Genomic DNA, 20,582 nt, shown 5'->3' on the forward strand with positions numbered 1-20,582 from the left:
TATAATACCGGGATTCGCGTATTGGTCGACCCCCCAGTTTTGATGAGGCGATTTTTGAAAAACAGGTCGACCTATACGCGAGTAAATACGGTAGAATATTCCCCGACCTGCAGCCGCAAGCGGCGGCCATGAGAACCACGTAGCATGACAACAATGGGGGTCTTCTAGAAAGATAGCAAGTTGTGCAAATACAGTATAGACCACTTACAACGTAACCGCTTATAGTGCAGGACCGGGTACAACGCGGCTTTTTAAACCACCGGTTTGCCTCCCATAGAACTCAATGTATTTACATACCGCTTAAAATGCAGGCGCGCGAAGGGGAATACTGGTTATAGGGCGGTTTTTGGAACAGCGTGCCGACTGACCGGCGCTGCGAGCACACTTCCCTGTGCGACACTAGATAACGGCGCGAGCCGCAAGCGGCACTCGCGGGGCAAGGAGGTTGCTCAAAGAAGCGGGAAGAAGTGAAGAGAGAGGCTTCAGTTGCCATAGCGACGGAGGGACGCACGCACGTGTCGTTCACGTGCGTGCGTCCCTCCGCTGCGTTGGAAACAAACAACCGCAACGACAGACCAATCGCAGGTCGAAGAGAAGTGTTCGCGCGCGTTGCAAGCCGGTCGCGGGCCGGCTGCTGCGGCTGCTTCTATCCACGAACATGGCGTTGGTTGTGATCGTCGACGTAGACGGCGTGGTGGAGAAGCTCATCGTTCCGCGTAAAAGCGCTATCCTTGACTGTGAATTTTCGTTGTGTGTCGCTATGATAACCCAGCACGTACTAGAAGGGAAGATCCACCTACTCGTGCGGCAATGTTGTGGCGGCACTCTCAAGACGGCAGAAACGCCCGTGTCGTCGTGTTTGTTTACTTCGACTACAGTGGTGCTTTCTAAGCATTTGTGTTTTCGAACATCGCCCGGATTTCTTATTTGGAGCATTTCATGCCTGTGCTCAAGTTGAAGGTATATTACTGGCGCGTACCGTATAAAAGATGCGAATTTTGACGCGTTTTCATCGCCGGAGAAAAGTGATTAGGGTTAGCAATCCTGAACGCTCGCAACGTCCGTCCGCAACCCGCGACGCCGTTAAAAGGCTGCGCCAGGCAAAAGTCACTCATTTCTTTCAAAATGTGTGACATTTGAGAGAGAAGTGTACTAGTCTGGTGAAATAAAGACTTTCCTCAAAATAAGCTTTATTTTTCATCGAACATAAAATAAATTCTTTTACAAAGGTAAGTTGTCTGATGGCATGTATTTTGGCCTGAAAAATTGATGTTTTGGTTATAGCGCGGTACCGCTTATAGTGCGGATTTTCGCAACTCCCGCGACATACCTGCTCGATAAAAGGTAACTTTTCTATAAATCTTGTCAGTCTAACATAAATATAAATGCGTCAAAAACTTGATATCATCGACAAAACATCTATCTTAGGTCCACAAAACCATCAGCTCTATTGCTACCGCAAACAGCCACCAGAAGCCGGAGGGGGACGGGGACACAGCCAGACGGGGATGGCTGGACTTGGATGAGACTTTCCTCCTCCTGCCATACTGTTCACGCTGTGCCCGCCAGCACGTGGTCACGCGGTCGCGAGTGGATGAGTTCTCGCTGCTCACTGGTGGCTCTAGAGAGAGAGCTTCACCGGCACCCCGCGCGACCCCCGTTGACAACAAAGCGCACGCGACTTGGAAGATGGTGAAGGAGTTGAGAGGTGCCGGAAACCTCAATCTTTGTCCATTTTTAAAATAAAAATCTAGGACACGCAGGCAAAAGTGTTTTTTTTTTTGTTCTTTACTTCAGCAAGGTCGAGACACCAACTCCCAAATTATTTAAGCAAAGCAGTGAAACTGTTGCACAGCTCCTTTAAGTGAAGTATACATACTCAGAGAGTGTACATCAAGTAAAATACAAGTTTTCTAAACCTACCTGAAGGACAATGTGCTTAAAGCACTTCCTAGCACTGACCGTAGTACACTGTGTAAGTGCCCACCCAAATTTGGAAATCTTGAAAAACTAATGAATAGGCACTTGTTATGGCAGACAGCAAAAATGCAGAAGGGGCACATGATTGGGTGGACTTCACCACTTTGTACCAGCACATCTGTGTCAGGCTTCACTGCCATGCGTCGATGTGCTCAGAGAAATGGCTGACAAGGGAGAGCATCTTAGTTAGCTGGGTGGGTTTCGAACTGTAGAATGGGTGCTTGATATGTCCTTTGATTATTTTCAAACATTTCAAAAGTAGTGGGCAGGTGTTTATTGTGACATGGGTACCTACTCAGTATGTTATGATTGGTGAACCCCTAAGAACCCACCGAGAAATCTAAAGAGAATATTTGAATATAGGGCAACCTTTATTCTTAAAGAAGTAGAAGGGAAGGAAATTTATATGAATATTTAGTTCACAGTGGGTCTATTCACTGCACATGAAACTAACTTTTTGAGTGCCTTGATTATGTCATTTTTTGGACTTCCACAACAATATGCCTCGAAGTTCAAGCACTGGCGTCGCACCGCTTGCATTAAGCTTCACTGCTTTGCACTAATGCTCTCATGTCAAGCTTCACCACTTTGCACCTGGGGATGTACATGGAGCTTCACTGCTTTGTGCCGGCGTGCTTGCGGAAGAGGCTGGTGCAGGGTAGCAACATGGTTAGCTCAATGAAGTAAGATAATTTGCTCGCTATTATAAGCCGGCATTCTTTCATCACAGTTATAGGTCAACCCCCAATTTTAGACAGCTTTTGCCAAAAAAAACAACATTATATTTGAATAAATGCAGTAGACACTCGGACAGTGAAGGTGCAACATCCACGTGCAATTAAATATCAACAAAGTGCGTATGTGTGTTACTGTCTCCAATAACATACCAAAAAAGTGCCTACCAAAGACTGTGAGGTAGTTATATTGATAACAATCACTTTAGATACTGTAGGTAGTTTTAATAAATTGTGAAAAACAGAGGGCCAGCACTTGAACCAGTGACAGCACGTGAGACTAAGGCCCCTGAATAAGGAAGGTAGCGACATCATCACTCTCCTCCTCTGACGCACAAACTTTTTATCCTTACTTTTTGCACTTTTACACTCGCGCATAGACGGTAGCGCCATCAGGATCGCTCCAAAATAGCGGGCAGCCTTCCTATGACATTACGCTTTCGGCGTTACTTGACTGGAGGGCAACTCCTCCTTCGCCGTGTGCGCTCCGTTATCTTAATTTTTTGCTCTTTCGCACTCTCGTGCGCCGACGGTAGCGCTGCCTGGACCGCTCCGAAATAGCAGGCGGCATTCTTCAAACGATGTCGCTACTTTTCTGTATAAAGGGGCTTTACGTGAGACAACCTGGAGATTAGAGACAGTCTTTCACCAAATAATGACACATGACGCTTCAGAATATTTTAAAATGAAAATCAAGATAGTTGATTAGGTGGCATTTTTAGAGATTACGTAAATGTTACCAGGCAAAACCTTTGATGGCAATCTGTATGCCTGTTTGGAAAAAACACTCATAATTAGTGTAGTCACGGGCAAAGAAACCAAGTATAAGTGATTTGTGAATGCCTCCAGCACAATTTAGGTACCTCTTATATTAGTGTACTATAACTATACCACTTTAACATTTCCATTTTCACAGGTTCATCCCAAGTTGCTGAATATTCCTGGAGTACTACACTAAATTTCCTTGTCTGTGGATGAGACTTGAGCTCTTCAATTTCTTTTGTGCAGTCACATGATCAAACAAGCCAAGCATGTAATTAAGAACCATTACGTTCAAGAACACAACTGGTGCATTACCTTCAAGTATACTACTCGCATCCCCTAAGATGGGGGTATTGATAGTCCTCGTTGTTTGCTATGAGAGACATCCACTGTTCACAAGTGAACATATATAAGGAGAATGATCTGGCCAGCAGGACTGGCACTACAGGCACATGCTTACCCTTGGCTGGTCCCCCGGCAGCCGCCATAGCGGAACCGTCCCTGCCAAGAACCACAAAGGGGCCCCATGTCTCCACGGCAGCCAACTTGCTCCCTGGTGCCTCTGATCCGGCAGAGTGTGCCAAGGCAGCGCACGGTTCCCCGACGTCTTGGCACTTGGAGGTAGGAAAACCGGGGGATTACTAACTGATTTGCTCCTTTCAGTGACCGAGAGAACGAGTAATCTCCCAAGGAACCACATTTTGTAAGGTTCCGATTGAATTTGACGTCCTATCCACAAATTCCAGGCTATAAGGCACCTCAGGTCACAGTTTTGATCCCAAGCCTAACCTGAAAGCCTGACCTTGAGCCTTGAACTAATCTCGACACAATAAAGCCTTGGTCAGAAAGCATGAGACAAAGTGGCTGTTTATAAAAGTAATCAAAACTTGATACAGTATTTTACCGAAAATACATGAAAATAAACGAGGAACAAAAACCACAGTTGGAATTTGAATTCCATGCGTGCTGGTTGTTACAAGAATTAAAGGAAAGCAAGAAAAAAAAAGCTGCCAGTTGAGAAATTCCTTGTCCTCTATTGTTCTTTTTTGGTGGTTTCTGTTCATCCTTGAACTTTAATTGCTTCTCTAATGTACTCTATAGTGGCATATATTCACCCTAATCTTAGCCAACTATCTACTACATAGTGCATTGGCAACATGCCATGCACTATTTGAAACTTCCCAAGTCTGCATAGCAGAAAAATACATTGGCCGAGGACTTACTCGGAGAAAAGCTAGCCAGCACTATTGAGAGTCGCTTACAAGAGCCCCTAAAGACACTTGTTTGCTTAACCGAAGGTCTAAGAGTAGCAATGTCCCAAAGCACCCCCCTTCTACTGGCTTCTGGCAAATTTCATTCCTTTCAACTCCTAGTAAAAGGGACACTGGGCCGATTTCCACTCCTGGAATGGCCAAGCCATTCCATTTCATTCCTCTAATTCCTTAACTTGAAAAACGACTCTGGACAGCTACACTGTGTTGCTGCAAAAAGTAGCATAAAGCTAACACTATCAAAGGCATAGGAAACAGCAAGAAATATGCAAAACACGTCCTTAAAGCCCTGATTCTACTAAGCCGAGCTGTGGTCGCATGAAGCGCTTGGTGGCACTGCAGGCACCGATCGTACAATGAAGCGTAAAACCCTCGCAACAGACAACAAAACTTAAAATTACCTACATTTTCTGCAAACAGACCTCATGCCTTCCACTTCTAGGTGATACATGACAGCATGTTTGCTTAATAAGGCCTTAAAAATGTCTGCAGTCAGTGACAGGTTAAGAGTTCAGGAGAAGCTCCTCCCACCCCTTCCCACCTTAGCAGAGTGAACGGTGGAGAGGAAGCAACCTCTTCTCCAACGTTCACTCTGCTAAAGTGGAAAGAGGTGGGAGGAGCGTCCCCTGAACTCTTAACCTCTCATTAACTATAGTTAACATGTGGCGAATGTAAGATGCCACAGGTGGAGAGCGATGGCATGCTTCACTCTATGAAATGGCTGTTTTTAGCGTTACGAGTATGTTTCGTAACGACTTGTTCAAGGCAGATTACAGAGAAGGTACCTAGTTGAAGGGGAAATGAAGTCAAGGAAAACTTGCTTTAGCAAAAATCATTACCATACCAGCAGGTATCTTAAACCTCTATGATGAAAACAATAATTGCATTCAGTTTCAGTCATTTTTAGGACACACATTCCTCATGGTGCCAAAAGCTGCCCACACGTGGCTTCGTCACTTGCAGAACCCATACTTCGTTAAACCTTATGATGGATCGCAGAGAACGCAACAAGCCATCGAAGCCAATCCAATGCGCCTTGTAGCCTTTGGAAGCAATGCTGCAATGCGCGAAGCCCGTAAACATGTGATCATTCACAGGTTTGAATCGCTGGGGTGGTTCGTAGTATCCACTGCTGTCTGCTGTAAGGTTAAATGGAGTATAGGAACTTCGTAACGAGATGCTCGTTAACCCAGTCTGTTACAGACACAAGAGCCGGTTATGCCACTTCTGACTCTGTGTACGCCTCTGGAGGGAGAAGACCCACACGCGAGAAAGGCAGCCGACGTGGCTTCGTCCCAGCCGGTAACCTATGACCGGCGCTGTAATCGCGCATGGCTACAACAGTCGCTTTGTCGTGTCTCATGGCGCCGAGAGCAACATTTTGTTTGTCTACAACTTCTAAGTTTAGGTTGCTTTGCCGGGGGTGGCCACTTTCATCCTTGAATGAACACGAACCAGTCAAAAAATCAAGCCGTCAGTCGCATTAAGTGGAGTTATGCTGTCTCAAGGGCTACCTTGACCGTCCGATAACATTGTGACAGCAGGCCGTGGGCCTTAGCCGAAGATCGACACAGCTCACATAGGAATCGAGCCCATATTCCATTCCCACTCCATTCCGGGCAAAAAGCACCCAAGTCCATTCCTCTTACATTCCTCCCAGTGATGCTGCCATTCCATTCCCATTCCATTCCGGGGTTGCAGAAGTGTGGAATGATTCCGGAATCATTCCAACTCTGGAGTTGCCACTCCACAACACTGGTGAGTAGTACCTGTATGACGCCCGCTTGCAGGAGCCTGCTTGAAGCGGAGCAAGCGTCCAACTTGCACTTGAGAAGAAGGACTTCCCCGGCCAGTTCAGAATCCAGCTTGAAAGAAAATCGCTTCCAACAGGGGACTTGGAGAAAAGACCCCAGGCCCCTGCTACCAAAGTGCTGCAGTTTCACTCCCATTCGATTAGGGCAGCTGGGAAGCAAAAGACATTCTGGGTTCAGAGGTTAAGTATGTACATTCCTCAATCATTTGAAATTTTACAAGTGAAGAAGTTTTGGTCTGAAGCTTTCATACCCTATTGCCTCTACTAGCCATAGCATTGGGTAGGTTTCTTACTTTCAACTATGCATCACCTATTTATGTAATGAGGGAAATCCTGGAAAAGATTCTGGGGAACAGTTGCTACTATGCTAGCTGATCCATTCAAAGGGACAACTTACTATCAGTGGACGTGAAGTGTGCTACCACAGACAATATAAGCTGTATGGTCATTCTTACTTCTTTGGCGTACCTGCCCTTCTTTGAGATAGCTATGGTTCAAACTGGGAGTGAATGTGAAATTAAGGTCCCATACTTCAGACTATTTGGCAACTTGAGAGCTAAAAGACAAAAATTACGAGGCAGCAAATTGATGGTTGAGGCAAATCGGTAAAAACCACAAAGATGATTACCTATGAATGCGATAGCATTTATTGTTGCACACAGCCATATTTAGCAGGGAAACTGAATTGGTGCATAGGTCATGACATCAATTTTTCCGCTAAATTAAGCGGGAAAACTCCCCACTAAATTTAGCGTCTCTCTAGGACAACTCTAAATCCCTGTCGTCTTTGAGATCACCCTAGAGGTCGTTTTTAGGGTCATCCTAAACGACATTCTTAATGTTGTCCTCTAGGACGACGTCAAAGACGACATCTAGAACGACCTCTAGGATGATGTCCAGGACAACCTCTAGGGTGACCTCTAGAACGACTTCAAGGATGACATCTAGAATGACGTCCTAGGGGATGACGTCGAAGGTGACGTCTAGGACAACCTCTAGGACGACGTCAAGGTCGTCAGCTCCTTCAAAGAGGGTGCGAATGTGAAGGAGTACATACTGCTGCTCTGCATAAGTGCGGCGCAATGGGGTGCAAGCACAATGAGCTGAAATGGTCTACTGTGCGTACTTACTGCACATTAGGAGGCCAGAATATACATGGCTAAAAATCTTAAGTAGTAGCTTAATAATGCCATTGCATTAATAGGGCTTGTGGGGACCGTAGATGCAGAATTAAAGGAGCCAGATCGGGTGTTTCAGCTCTTATTGTCTGCTGAGGTACAGTCATGCAGAGTAACCTTCAATTCTCTTAATGTCACGTGACGCTGTGATTCTCTGCCGAATTTCGCCAAGTCTTCCTGCTAAATTTAGTGGGCCCCGACCCTTCATGCAAACGCAACCTTCAAGCTGTCTTGTTCAATTCCTGCACTTGCTTTATGTAGGCATTACATGTATATTCAATGCCTCATTCACCACCTCCTTTTGCAGAAAAATTGCTCAAGGTCTACAACTCTGCTGAATTTACTCCCATACTCCCAGGTTACTCCCAGGTTCTCAGCCTCCCATTGAAGCTGAGAACAGCTCAGCTTCAATGGGAGGCTGTTAATTTTATTGCACGGGTGAACATGACAGCAACTGGTCAAGCCCAGCATAGGAATGACCAAGGTTCAGTTGAAGCACTGAATTTCTAGCTTTTATTTTGGGATAAAGTCTATGTAAGTAAGCATAGCTTTGAATAATTTGCCATACCCATCTTTCAGGAGTATCCATTTCTGCGAAACCTGCGATTCGGGCCGACTCGCATTTGTGAGCCAACACTTTGTGACCATGGTGCATAAGTCTGAAACTGAAGAAAGATCCATTTGAGTTTTCTAAGAGTGAATGTGTCCACCAAGGCCTAACATTCTATCAAGACCCACCATTCTGAATCTCCACATGAACATAGGCGACGGTGTCTGCCACCAGACTAATTGGGGCTTGAGACAAGGGCCTGGTGAACTCTGGATCGTGAAACACAGTCATGTCGTAGAGTGTACTCGCTTCCACAATCTGTCAAAAGAGATGAAAGAAAATGCCCTCAGACGATTGATAAGATAACCCCAAGACATATACCATGTAATTGCGTGTATGGTTCGCACTCGTGTAAAAAAATTCTTTGCATATTAGCCGCCCTTTTTCCGAGGCCTGCAGACCGCTTCCGAAGTGTGGCGCGTGCTCCGCGTCTCCGCCATTTTTACTCCCCCATGCTCGTGTTTCTGCTCGCACTTTTTGCCGTGCTTTGAAGTGCAGATAAGAAAGATTACAGGAGTGAAGCTTCGGAAAGCTGTCCTTTTTATGGTTTTTCTATCATCCACGGTCGCCTTCTACCCATGTGCTATGAATTGGACACTTTCGCCCATGTGCTGCTCTAAAATCAAACACTCGGATTTCTGAATGTTGCCATTAGGCCAGTTAGGCTTCGTGAATGTTTCTTTCTGCTAAGTTGGTCTATAAGGGCCCCACAACCAGAGAGCAGTAAGCAAGTATTTTCGAACTGTCACTTATGTCCTGGAGTGTGGCAAACATGCATTGGGTCTCCAAAACGGTGTCGACAAGGTCTGCATATGGTGCTGGATAAAGCGTGCGGTCCAAGGCGGGCTCAGTGGTACGCTGCAGCTGCTCGACGTACCGTATATGTATTGCCATGCATAAGACAACCTTCTTTTCCAGAAATGTATCTCAAATGAAAGGGTTTGACCTATACGCAAATTTGACCGACCTATATGCGAGTTTACACGCATTGAGCCAAATGACGGGTTCTAGGGACTTTTGCCTGCATGAAGAGATAGTTTCGTATTGCTTGTTTAAGACAACGTCTGGGTGACTTCATTTTAGAACTTAAAACATATTTTGAAAAGGCCGTTCAAAGGTGGGTCGTTGACCAATGAAGCAAAAGCTTTAGTGTTTCATATAATGATATTGAGTGCAAGGCATGTGCAGTCACTACTGAACTGAACATTGCTCGCAGTGAGTTTAAAATTTTGAAGATGTGGATCACAAACTTCATAAAGTGCATTGGGCTAAGCCTGAGATGGCAGATGCTATGGCAGAAGCTGCCGGACGCCTACGAGCAAAAGCTGCAGGAGTTCCATCGCTATGTTGCTGACCCCTGAACGCGGAACAAATGCCGATCAGACGCCGGTTTGGTTCGACATGCTGAACAGAAGAACCGTCGTTGAAAAGGGGTTGTTGTCAGGTGAACTTGCTAACCACGAGCAACGAACACAACTGCTTTACCGCAATGTTGTGCTGTACGGCCGATGGCCACAAGCTGCCCCCTACCTGATGTTTAAGCGAAAACGATGTCGACCAACGAACAGTGATCGTTTGCGCCAACAAGAAAGGCTTTTTCAATGAGTATAGTGTTTTAGAGTGGTTTCAGATCGTCTGGTGTAGGCGTCCGGGTGCCCTCTTAAAGCCCTGGAGCATGCTCGTCCTGGATTCCTTCTGTGGTCACATCACGAACCGTATTAAGAAGACGATAGCGAACAAAGGATGTGACCTGGTGATCCTCCAGTGGAGGGTGACGTCCACCCCTTAACTCCCTGACACTGTTCTCAATAAGCCTTTCAAGGACCATGTAGGGGCCTTCTACAATGAGTGGACAACCCAGGAGGACAACCCCAAGATGCCGACAGGTAGTGTGAAGCGTGCCTTGTTGAGCACTTTGGCCCAGTGGATGAACGATGACTTATACACGACAATATACGGTAGGCATCAGAATGGACGTTGAGGTGAAATTCTATGGAATTAATGGTTATTGTGAACCCTGAAAAGGCACTTAGTGGAGAGCTCAAAAGAGAACCTCTGACCACTTTTGAAGCCAGTCAGACCCAAGCACCGGGGATAATGCAGGTTACGACGATCGAGACCAAAATAAAGGAGTTCTAGACCACTGCTCGCTATTTCAAGTACATCCATTTTTGTTATGACATCCAGAACTATTTTGTTCCTATTTGTATGTGGGCCGCACCTAAAAAATTAACCCCGAAATTTGAAAAAAAGAATAAATAAATGTGACCCCTACACGCGTCTCTAAGGTAGACTAGCCTGTTTCAACTTGCACACTGATCAGACTTTGCATAAATCAGCTTCATGCTACTGCATATTCTAAGTTACCGCAGTCATGATCAGGTGTGCAAGCCAACAAATATAGGCACTATCTAAATGCATCTCTATGGTTCTGAACCTTTTTCTATCTCGATTGGATGGCAGTCAAGGAACAATTCCCGGTATTGGCATTGATGCAGCGAAGCTGCGAAGAAGCATATAAACCTTGTATATAGCTAGGCAATTATGCATATACTAGGGAGTGTCTGGCTCAAAGTTAGTCATCAATCGGTGCCCAGATCTGTTAGAATAGCACTTAACGTGGAGGAAAACCGATTTACTTGGGGGCAGAGACTGTCAAGGAAATTTGAATGCTCGGGGAACCCGCAGGAGTGTTCTGGGTCTGAGAATCCACCATCTGGTCAGTAACCCACCTCTCCGGAGCCGATCAGACGGTGCACTCCAGCAGATTTGCCTGCCTGCTCTGCATCGAAGCACTGCACTTTGAGTGCAACGAGCAGTTCCTTTGCCATGGCACCCTTCCCGTCTCCATTGATCACTCCGAATCCAGACCCGTCGTCCCAGTTTCCATCTTCGTCGTCGAGAAATGCCTCCTTTCCCGTGGCTGACTCGGTGCTTGATCGTTGTTTGTCTCTTAGCAACCATATAAGGACCTGCAGAGAGTGTTGCCAGCATTTTTATGTTTAGTTACGAATATAAAAGTCAGTTCCTATGGACAACTAGGGTCACGGCGACAACGGGATAGTGAGACTGTTAGAACGACTAATAAAGTTGCTTGGGAGAAGGCCTCGGGAAAATGGATACAGCTGGCTAAGTGCGGAGCTGGGAACATGGCAAGTTTGGGCATCTTATCAATGCCGAGCGACTCTAAATTAAACGAAACAATGCCTGGCGGCATACACAGTATAACCTCGTTATAACAGATATGGCTACAGCAGACATTCGGTCATAACATACCGATTTGTAAAGTTTTGGTTGGTCGTCCTATGTATACCATTTGGCATGCTTCGCTTATTACAGATTTGGTTATAACATACATTCGAATATCATAGACTATATTAGAAAGTCCGTAAGTAGTTCACCATTCCATTTAGCGGACTCTTCGACAGCAGTCGGACATTACGCGGCTTTGGTTCGGTAGCAACATATCCATTATGAAATATCCATTTTGCAAACTGATATGTCACCCCACTCGGCGCCCCGTACAATCGAAAGCGCGCAGTGATGACGATCATCGGGCAGCTCAATAAAAAATCATTACCTTTAAAAAGTTTGGAAGACTCAATAAGCCAGCTCTTTTTTAATATCCATTCATGTTTCATCAGTCTCGCTGGTAAGCAAAAGAATCCAGTCCTAATCCACATCAAAGTCTGTAGTAGGAGTATCTGCGTTCTGCATACTCCTTTCACAACAGACCAAAATCTCCGTCACTATGAAAGTCCGTCATAACGAGTTTATACTGCAACAGGTACATACACGCTGCTATCCAAGACACGGTACGTTGCCGAGAAAAGTACCGAGGCTGCGAGCCCTCTCACCTCGTGACGGTAGACGGTGGCACCGGTGTACGACTCCACGATGTTGGCGTTGCATGACCTGAGCGGCGACTCAAGGATATAGTGCGTCTTGTTCCTGCGGGCTCGGCAGGAGGAGTCCTTGAGGGTGAGGACGACGTGGACGGGACCTCCGTCAGATTTAGGGGTGGGGCGGGGGGTCAGCGGGGCAGCCCCTTCTTCGGAGGGGGCCTGGCCCGAGACATGCCTCGACACATACTCTATGGCAGGGCTGGGAAAGGCCACCTGCACCTTCTCCGAGAGGCAGCTCAGGGCCATGTCTTGTGCCAGGCGCAGGCGCAAGCTGTCTCTCAGGTGGCGTTCTTTGCTGGTGTCTGGGTACGAAAGGACGAGGGCTCAATTATTACGACGGCCGTTACGCACGGGATATGCAAGCAGCATGGTGTGGAGTATAAAAACTGAGAGAGTAGAACAACAACAAAAAAAAAGACTAATCACCCCTCTTTTTTTTTTTTGTGTGTGTGTTTACAACGCCACTTTTTTGCAATGACAAAAATGTTAATAGGGAGTTTTAGAATAGCGTACACAGATGCCTTGTGTATGCAAAGAATGGCGTTGTTGCCACTGCGCACACGCCGAACACTAACCGCGTTTTGCACCTAGCTGAGCTACATTAGCTTCGCCATTCTTTGGAAATTGCGTGCGTACACAAGGCTCCTTTGCGCTCCTCTATGGTGAATTCGTGATGTGCGAGAAGTTGGCTAAAGCCAAGACGAGCACAATTAGAAAATGACGGCTCCCAGGAACACGGCTGCTGCCGCTTTGGTGGCCATCGTGAGTGCGACGTCAGCGGTATCCTTACGACTGCGATCTTCAGTGAAATAAAAATTGTTACTGTATCCTAGTGGTGTTGCAAGCACGAGGTGCTTGGGTTTTTGCGCCGCGGCATTGAAATGCTATTTTAAAACTCTCTTGCATAGCATGTGCTAATGCGAGCGAGAAATTTTGTGCCAGCATGCACTAAAATTGCACACATTTGTTCTAAAAGCCCCAAATATGTAAAGTGGTAGCAAATGACCTAGCTAAATGTAGTTTTGCGTTTAGAAAACATTTGTTCTGAACCTCTATATCTCTTCTTTATTTTGTGTCTGTGTATGTTTAAGTGTCGTTTATACTACAATGATCTCATGGCAGAGTCATAAAATTGAGAAAAACCTACAACAAGGATTCAATAGTACAAAGAGTGCCAGAAACACAAAATAAGTGGCCAGTCTTGATATAACCTTGATATAGTCTTGTATCCCAGATGAAACAATGCAGGATCATATTAACTGGGGTACATGTAACATCTGTTATCATAACTACAAACTTAAATAAAACAAAAACACCTAGAGGTTCTTTTAAGGATCTCAGAATGCCGTGGTACTTGTGCACTTGACTTCAAGCACCTCCTCATACCTTTGCATGCACAACATTCTCAGGTTACGCACCCTTGGTGTTTTCACGCCGTCTGCCCGTCAGCCATAGCAGGTGCCCGTTAGAACCGATGCCGAAGGCAGGGCGCATTTTGGAGGCAGGGGTGTCCCCACTTTTTCTTTCCACGTCTCGGGTTCCATTCTCTTCCGCCGAGTCTTCCTTCACTTTGCCATTCTCAGGTACGGAGGAAATGAAATGTTGCAAGGAAAATGAGGAGGAGGAGGACCTTGCCGAAGCATTGGCATCCTTCAGCTCTCCACTGGCTGAAACCAAAACAAAAACTGTCAGTGAAAGAAACCCACCACTATTACCATATTTACTCAAAAATAAGACCCTTTTTTTTAGCAGAAAAGATTCTGTATTTATTTTCACGTGGAATGCGGAAAACCAATCGTTCCGACTTGCTACAAAAATCCCTAACAAAGAACATAGCAGAGATTACAATACTACATCCAAATAAGTGACTAGAATTAGCACTGTGGCATTAATGAAAATCCTATCTCAGGTTGCATTTTAGAACGGGAACAGAAGCGACATTCTAGTTGAGAGAAATAATTCCCTAAAGGCTGGTTCATGCATGTGCGTAAGAGTCTGATTGAGTCCGACTGCTTACGACGAGAGACCACACTGGTGCCATCTATCGGGCAGCCTTAGAACACTTCTGATCTGCGTATAACTAGGCTGAAGGTTTTGTAGTATTTGCAAAATCAAATCCATGCACTCTCTATGAGAAACAGTCACTTATAGCATTGTCGGAATTATTGCAGGCCCATGGTGAAATAATGATGCATAGAAAATTAGAATTTGTAGCGACTATATTCAAAATTTCTAACAGCAGTTTTGAATAATACACTATTCGATATTCGCTTCAAGAGTAACTGCAAAATTCTTACTTTTCAGTGTTGATCGCGGCAAGTTAGACCCGTTGAGCCCGCTTCTAACTGAGCACAGGTGCACTGCAAAGGAGCAGCACCCGCGAAAGTGAGCTCAGTGGGTGTAGCTTTTCCGCAGTGCACCGCTGCTTGGTGAGAAGCGCACTCAACGGGGAAACCCGCCGCGATCAACGCTTGGAAAAGTTTGAATATCGGAATTGCGTGCTTGGGAGAAAAAGCACACTTTTAAGGCATCTGGTATATTTAAAAATAAACGGAAACTTTGTTAATCTTGATATCTACATCGCAGTAAAATTTTCAAAATTAAACTGGCTGTCACATGAGAGTAATGTGGTGCAGAGATGCCCCAACAAACTGCAGTATCATTTCTGGTCTTTATTTTTTTTCAAATTCGAGACTGAAGAAAGAATATTTGCATATAGCAAGATTTGTAAATCCACCCAATTACGTATAGCTGTGCATCTCAATAGGTTTAATTTTATGTCAAATCCGTTGTTTACTTACCGTCCCAAGGCATCCGACTTTCTGAGGTGACAGTCCATAAATACAATTACTAGGTTAAAATTAGCTTATAAATGGACAAGTGGAAGCTTGGGAACAACCGTCACGAGTTTAGCTGGATTTTCGTTTAAGCACGGTGCAACAGTAGTGAAAGGCTGGAAGAAACTATTCAATATTCAACTAAAAAGAAATATTCGGCCAAAACCACTATTCGCGTTGAACTCTAAATCCACTAGCATGTTCTCTCATCGTGAGCGGTTTCAAGCGGGCACGACACAGTCGGACCCGCTCAAATGCCGATGTGAGGACCAACCTTAAAGCCCTAAGGGTGCAATGGGGAGCCCTTCTGCCTCTGGCGACCCCCGAAAAGCATGGACAAAACAGTATAAAGGGGATTGGTGGCCGAGCCTCGACGATGCACCGCAGCTCCAGCACACGAAGCAAAAGCTTGTGCCGCACAACCCAGTAATCCTGGGTTCAACCCCTACCTGTGCCTGTTTCAATCCGGCGCGTCGTACCGGCTTGCCTGCGGTCACATGTCAGTACCGGGTGATGCATGCTAAGGACCCCAGGATAGCAGCGGTACTGCACTGACTAAATTTCTTGAGTACGGCGGAGACAGCAGACGACCGCTGGGCCCGACTACGTACTAGGGTGACTTCCCGCCGTTTAAACAAATGTACGACGCAATTTTAAAAACTGTGCGGGAGGTGTGTGGGGGATGCTCACCGAGGCCTCTGCCGCTCACGTACACTTGGATTCTGGTGGCCCTTTCCACCTGGACGTAGGAGTTGGCAGGTCCCACCAAGCGACGCACCGTGTGTAGGAGGTCCCCGGATCGTTCGGGCAAGGGCACCGTCCTTACTTTAACTGCCAAAAGGTATGAGGTGGCCTCCGAGGTGACCGAATTTTCGGTCTGCGTGCGGCGCAAGAGAACCGACACATGTCTTAAATTAGAGTGTCACATCAGAGAGGGATAAAGTAGAGAGTGTATAACCAATAATCTAGGGCGGCACATCTCGACTCTTGCATCACTGCAGAACCCCGCCTCCCCCAACTTGTCTTAGAGGTCATTTGCAGACCCCCACTGAATATGCTTGTGCGACAATAATGCGTTCCATGCATTGAAAAACTTATGTCGACATAAATCGAAGGAAGTCGTCAACCTGGCTGAACGTAAATCATGTTTACTGTCTTTGGCCTCCTGTGGGCGAGTCCAGACAAAGTGGTCTCGCAGCGGAAAGTGAAAATGGCAACACGAGTCCGAGAGCTTCGTCAGAAGAGCACTGACAACCAGAAACCAGCAAAATTACACGGCAACGCATGAGAACTTTATTATAGTACCGTATTTTCCGGAGTATAAGGCACACTTTTTTTCTAGAATTTTCGGCGGTGCTTCTTTACACAGGTGCATCTTATATACTAATTTTTACTTAGAAACTTTCGAAAAGTGGGGGGTGCGTCTTATACAACTATGAGTCTCATACACAAGAAGCACATTTTTTTCATTATTTTTGGCGGTGCACACAGGTGTGCCTTATATACTAATTGTTACTTAGAAACTTGCAAAAAGAGGGGGTGCGTCTCATACACAGGTGCACCTTATACACCGGAAAATATGGTAGTTGCAATGATATTCAGTCTGGGGATCTAAATCTCTACAGTTCAGTGCCTTACTTATCCTCGGTGGAGTGATCACAGAATCAGTGCGGACCCCTGGGCATTTGCGGACCACAATTTGAGAACTGCTGAGGTAGGCTAAACAAGGTTGGTCAAGCAAGTTTGGCCAAAAGTAGAGCTTTGCCTACACTCTGGTTCCCATTGCTTTAAAAGGGAAAGAAATAGCGAAAGATGCACAAGAAACTAAGGAAAAGACGAATATACATACTATAGTGACACACACTTTCCCCTGCCCTCTGTCAATGACCACGGGTTCTCTCATGCACGCTACTTTGGTACGCTTTAGTTTTTTGGGCTTTCTGATGTCAATCAACAGCTTATAAATGCATTGCACAACTGTTTTTTTTTGTAATGCTTTTATTGTAATTAAACCTTTTATTGTAAAGGTAATTTGGGACCTAAGCTACACAGTAGTACACCTCTGTGCAACCTCTTTTTTTTTTTTATGGAGAGGTACACAAGTAAAGTTTAAGTACCATAGTTGTTAGCCTTACAAGATAAGGCTATGTGCAAAAATTGGTGTAGGAATTTGACTATCTTTACAACATGACTTCAACTGTATTTTTAGAACACCTTATTTGGTTGGATTTTAAACATGAAGAGTCTGCATGATATACAACCAGTCTTCGGTCAGTTTTTATCAAATCAAAATCTGGCTCTAAGTCAGTTTTAGAGCACAGCCTCATTCTATAATTGCCGTGGCCGTTCCGAGACAAAATGATGACTGCCTTATAGTAGTAGTGAAAGAGAACAACGCACCATTATCTCGACGTTGCCCTGAACACCGGGCTCCGATTCCACCTCCCATTTCTCGAGATCGGATTCACACTTCAGAACCAGGACTTGGGATTTCTCAAGAGCAGAGCCAGGCTTTGACATGAGCTGCACCACCACCGAGCTCTTGCTCAAAGACGAGCCCAACTTCACCACATGAATTTCCCTGAAATTAAAAATTGGCCAGAAGATCTTCAGTACTCTTTACTGGATCTCTCTACTTATGACTGGGTCTAAAAAAATATTGAGGTATTTGGAACTGTTGAAACTTGGTTTTTAAGTGAATTGAGCAGGTGAACCATTCTTGCTCTGCTCATAACCTGTTCTTACCAAGAGACATTGCGTGCACATTTCTTTATATACTATTTGTTGTGTTCCGCTTTTATGTTGGCAACACTGTACATACCATAACGTGATCTGGCAACCTATGACTCGCATTAAAAACGCTTTTTCGTTCAACGTTCGAATGGACTAGTCGACCCTTTCTTCGTGTCCTCAGGACACTACATAAAACAAGCGGTGATAGATTTCTTGCGAGGCGTGTTCAGTCGGGAGGGCTATCCGGAAGAACTCGTAACAGACAACGGGCCACAGTTCAAGTCAAAGCTCTTTGAAGACTTCCTGAACCAAAGAGGAATCAAGCACTGTGTCTCGTCGGTATACTACCCACAGGCCAATGGGTTGGTCGAACGATTCAACAGGAGTCTGAAGGACTTTATTCAAGTTGCAGTTTTGGAAGGACGACCGCTTAAAGAAGCCGTCGTGGACTACTTGTGCGTATATCGGTCTACCCCACACTCAACCACAGGAGTGTCTCCTGCTCAGCTCCTCCACGGTCGTCAACCAAGGACCCGACTTGACATCATGGGCCTTCCGTCAAAGAACTTCTTCCAGGAGCCAGCCACGGCAATGGAACAGTTACGAGCTCGTGTCCAAAGCAAGCAGCGCTCGACGAAGGAGTATACAGATGCAAAAAGAAGTGCCAAAACTCCAAAATTCAAAGAGGGAGATTTCGTACGGGTTCGTAAACCCACAAATGGCGGTAAGGGTGAGCTATCATATTCCCGACCACTGAAAATACAAAAACAGGTGGGTCCAGGCACTTTCCGCTTGGAAGACGGACGCAGCAGGAATGCCTCAAAGCTGGTGGCTGTGCCTGAGGAGTGCGTCACGGAAAGAAGTAAACGGTTGCTACACTTGCTACCCGTTCCTGGAGATGAAGAGCAGTCAGCCAGGCGAACAGTCTCGGACAACCAAGGCGAATACTCCGTTGGGGAGGATCGCGAAGCTTTGGCAACACCATGTCAAGTTTCTGGAGGCGCAGACTTGGTTGACGAACATCGCCTAGCAGCTTCGGAGACGCCAATACAAATTACGATTGGACCAGATTCCATTGAAGAACAAAGTCGGGAAGTTTTGACATCGCCGGTACAAGTGTCACAAGATGAATGTCCCGTTGTTGGACTTCGACTGGAAGATTCTGCCGCGCCTACACAGGCTCGAGGAACGACGTGGTCGGACGGACCTTGCAGAGGACCGTCGACAAGAGAACGACGGCGTCCCTCCCGTCTGCAGGACTTTCATATAAATGAGCCATTTTTTGCTTAGTTGTTTTGTTTTTCAGGGGGGGATGATGTTGTGTTCTGCTTTTATGTTGGCAACACTGTACATACCATAACGTGATCTGGCAACCTATGACTCGCATTAAAAACGCTTTTTCGTTCAACGTTCGAATGGACTAGTCGACCCTTTCTTCGTGTCCTCAGGACACTACACTATTCAAGTGGTTCTGAACCATTGATGTTTTGGGGAGAGCCCTCCCTTGGTCAGCAAAAGTGACAGGGGACCCCAGCCACTCGGTGGGAGGGGGGTTATTAGATTATTACGATGGCAAAAAGGTAGATGAAAAAAACTGAATGTGTGCAAACCAAGTTCGAAGCTCTGCTTCGAACTTGGTTTGCACACATTCAGTTTTTTTCATATCATATGTGCTGATCATATGTGCTGATCAAATCATATGTGCTGAGTGAGTAGGGCTAAAAAGCCCTACTCACTCAGCACATATGATTTAGTTTGTTAATCTTTCTAAAACAGCCAGCATAAAAAAAAAGTTTAATTGCTGAGTTTCAACTGACGTTTGAGGGACTTCAGGGACCCCCCAGGAAGTCCTTCAGGGACCTTAAAAGGTCTGCGGATCCCCATTTGAGAACCACTGTATTAGTCAGTGGTAGCTATGGGTGGTCCTATGCAAGACTACTAGTCAGACTACGTTCCTAGAACTATTTGTTACTGAACCTAGCAGCTTGTTTGTGATAAAATTTAATGTCTCAACAGTGAATCAAAAGTTTGTAATCCTGTCATCTTATACCAGCAACACAGCAGAGCACAGGCTGTATCAAAATCTATGTTCGAGTCTGACGACTGAAGAATGATTACATCATAGCAAGATACATAATCACTCGATCTGCATGAGTGAATTCTATCTAGTGGTGCCCACCACTATAAACTGTCTATGTCAGATAAAAGTGGTTATCCACATTTGCACTTCTTGCACGATATTCCGAAACATAAAGCTACATATTTTGCATAAAAGCATTTCTAATTATTTTATAGCAGTTTATAGCCATTAAAAAAGATGCCCTGAAGTCATTTGCAGCAACATCCAATGTGTTTTTGCACTTTGTAGATTACTGCTTCTGCATCTTTCAAAAGTCTGAAGTGGAAAGATTCTTCTCGCACGTCAAATCCGTTGAACCGGCCATCCAGCTCACCGAGGAACGTGAAAGGGATGAGGACGACACCCTACCCTTTTTCGACGTGCTCGTGACAAGAGAACATGAAGAGTTAAAGGTTTCTGCGTACAGGAAACCCATGCATATTAGATGGTATCTTCAGTTAGATTCCAATCACCCGGCATGTGACAAAACTTCACCTGTCACAAACCTTCGGCGGTCAGGACACTGTTCTCTAGGGCAAAAGCTATAGTATGCTCGTCTGAAACAAACAAAAGAAAGGAAGAACAAACCATCTGCGCAAATCTAAAGAAGAATGGGTACATGAGCACCATTATCCACAGT

General features: G+C 45.5%; 1 protein-coding gene across 1 annotated transcript in view; it reads right to left on the minus strand.

Annotated features, from left to right (window-relative positions):
* LOC8033638 (transforming growth factor beta receptor type 3) overlaps nucleotides 1-20,582 on the minus strand; it is a 74,254-nt gene that overhangs the window by 6,549 nt on the left and 47,123 nt on the right. The window contains exons 7-15 of the mRNA XM_029993067.3: nucleotides 17,491-17,671; nucleotides 15,781-15,967; nucleotides 13,672-13,920; nucleotides 12,206-12,555; nucleotides 11,081-11,320; nucleotides 8,477-8,606; nucleotides 8,307-8,403; nucleotides 6,517-6,709; nucleotides 3,937-4,090 (exon numbers count right to left, since the gene is read on the minus strand). Of these exons, the coding sequence (XP_029848927.2) occupies nucleotides 3,937-4,090; nucleotides 6,517-6,709; nucleotides 8,307-8,403; nucleotides 8,477-8,606; nucleotides 11,081-11,320; nucleotides 12,206-12,555; nucleotides 13,672-13,920; nucleotides 15,781-15,967; nucleotides 17,491-17,671 (1,781 nt within the window). The remainder of the gene's footprint in view (nucleotides 1-3,936; nucleotides 4,091-6,516; nucleotides 6,710-8,306; nucleotides 8,404-8,476; nucleotides 8,607-11,080; nucleotides 11,321-12,205; nucleotides 12,556-13,671; nucleotides 13,921-15,780; nucleotides 15,968-17,490; nucleotides 17,672-20,582) is intronic.

This window comes from Ixodes scapularis, unplaced genomic scaffold (assembly GCF_016920785.2).
Source record: "Ixodes scapularis isolate PalLabHiFi unplaced genomic scaffold, ASM1692078v2 PGA_scaffold3__209_contigs__length_174095766, whole genome shotgun sequence".
NCBI lineage: Eukaryota > Metazoa > Arthropoda > Arachnida > Ixodida > Ixodidae > Ixodes > Ixodes scapularis.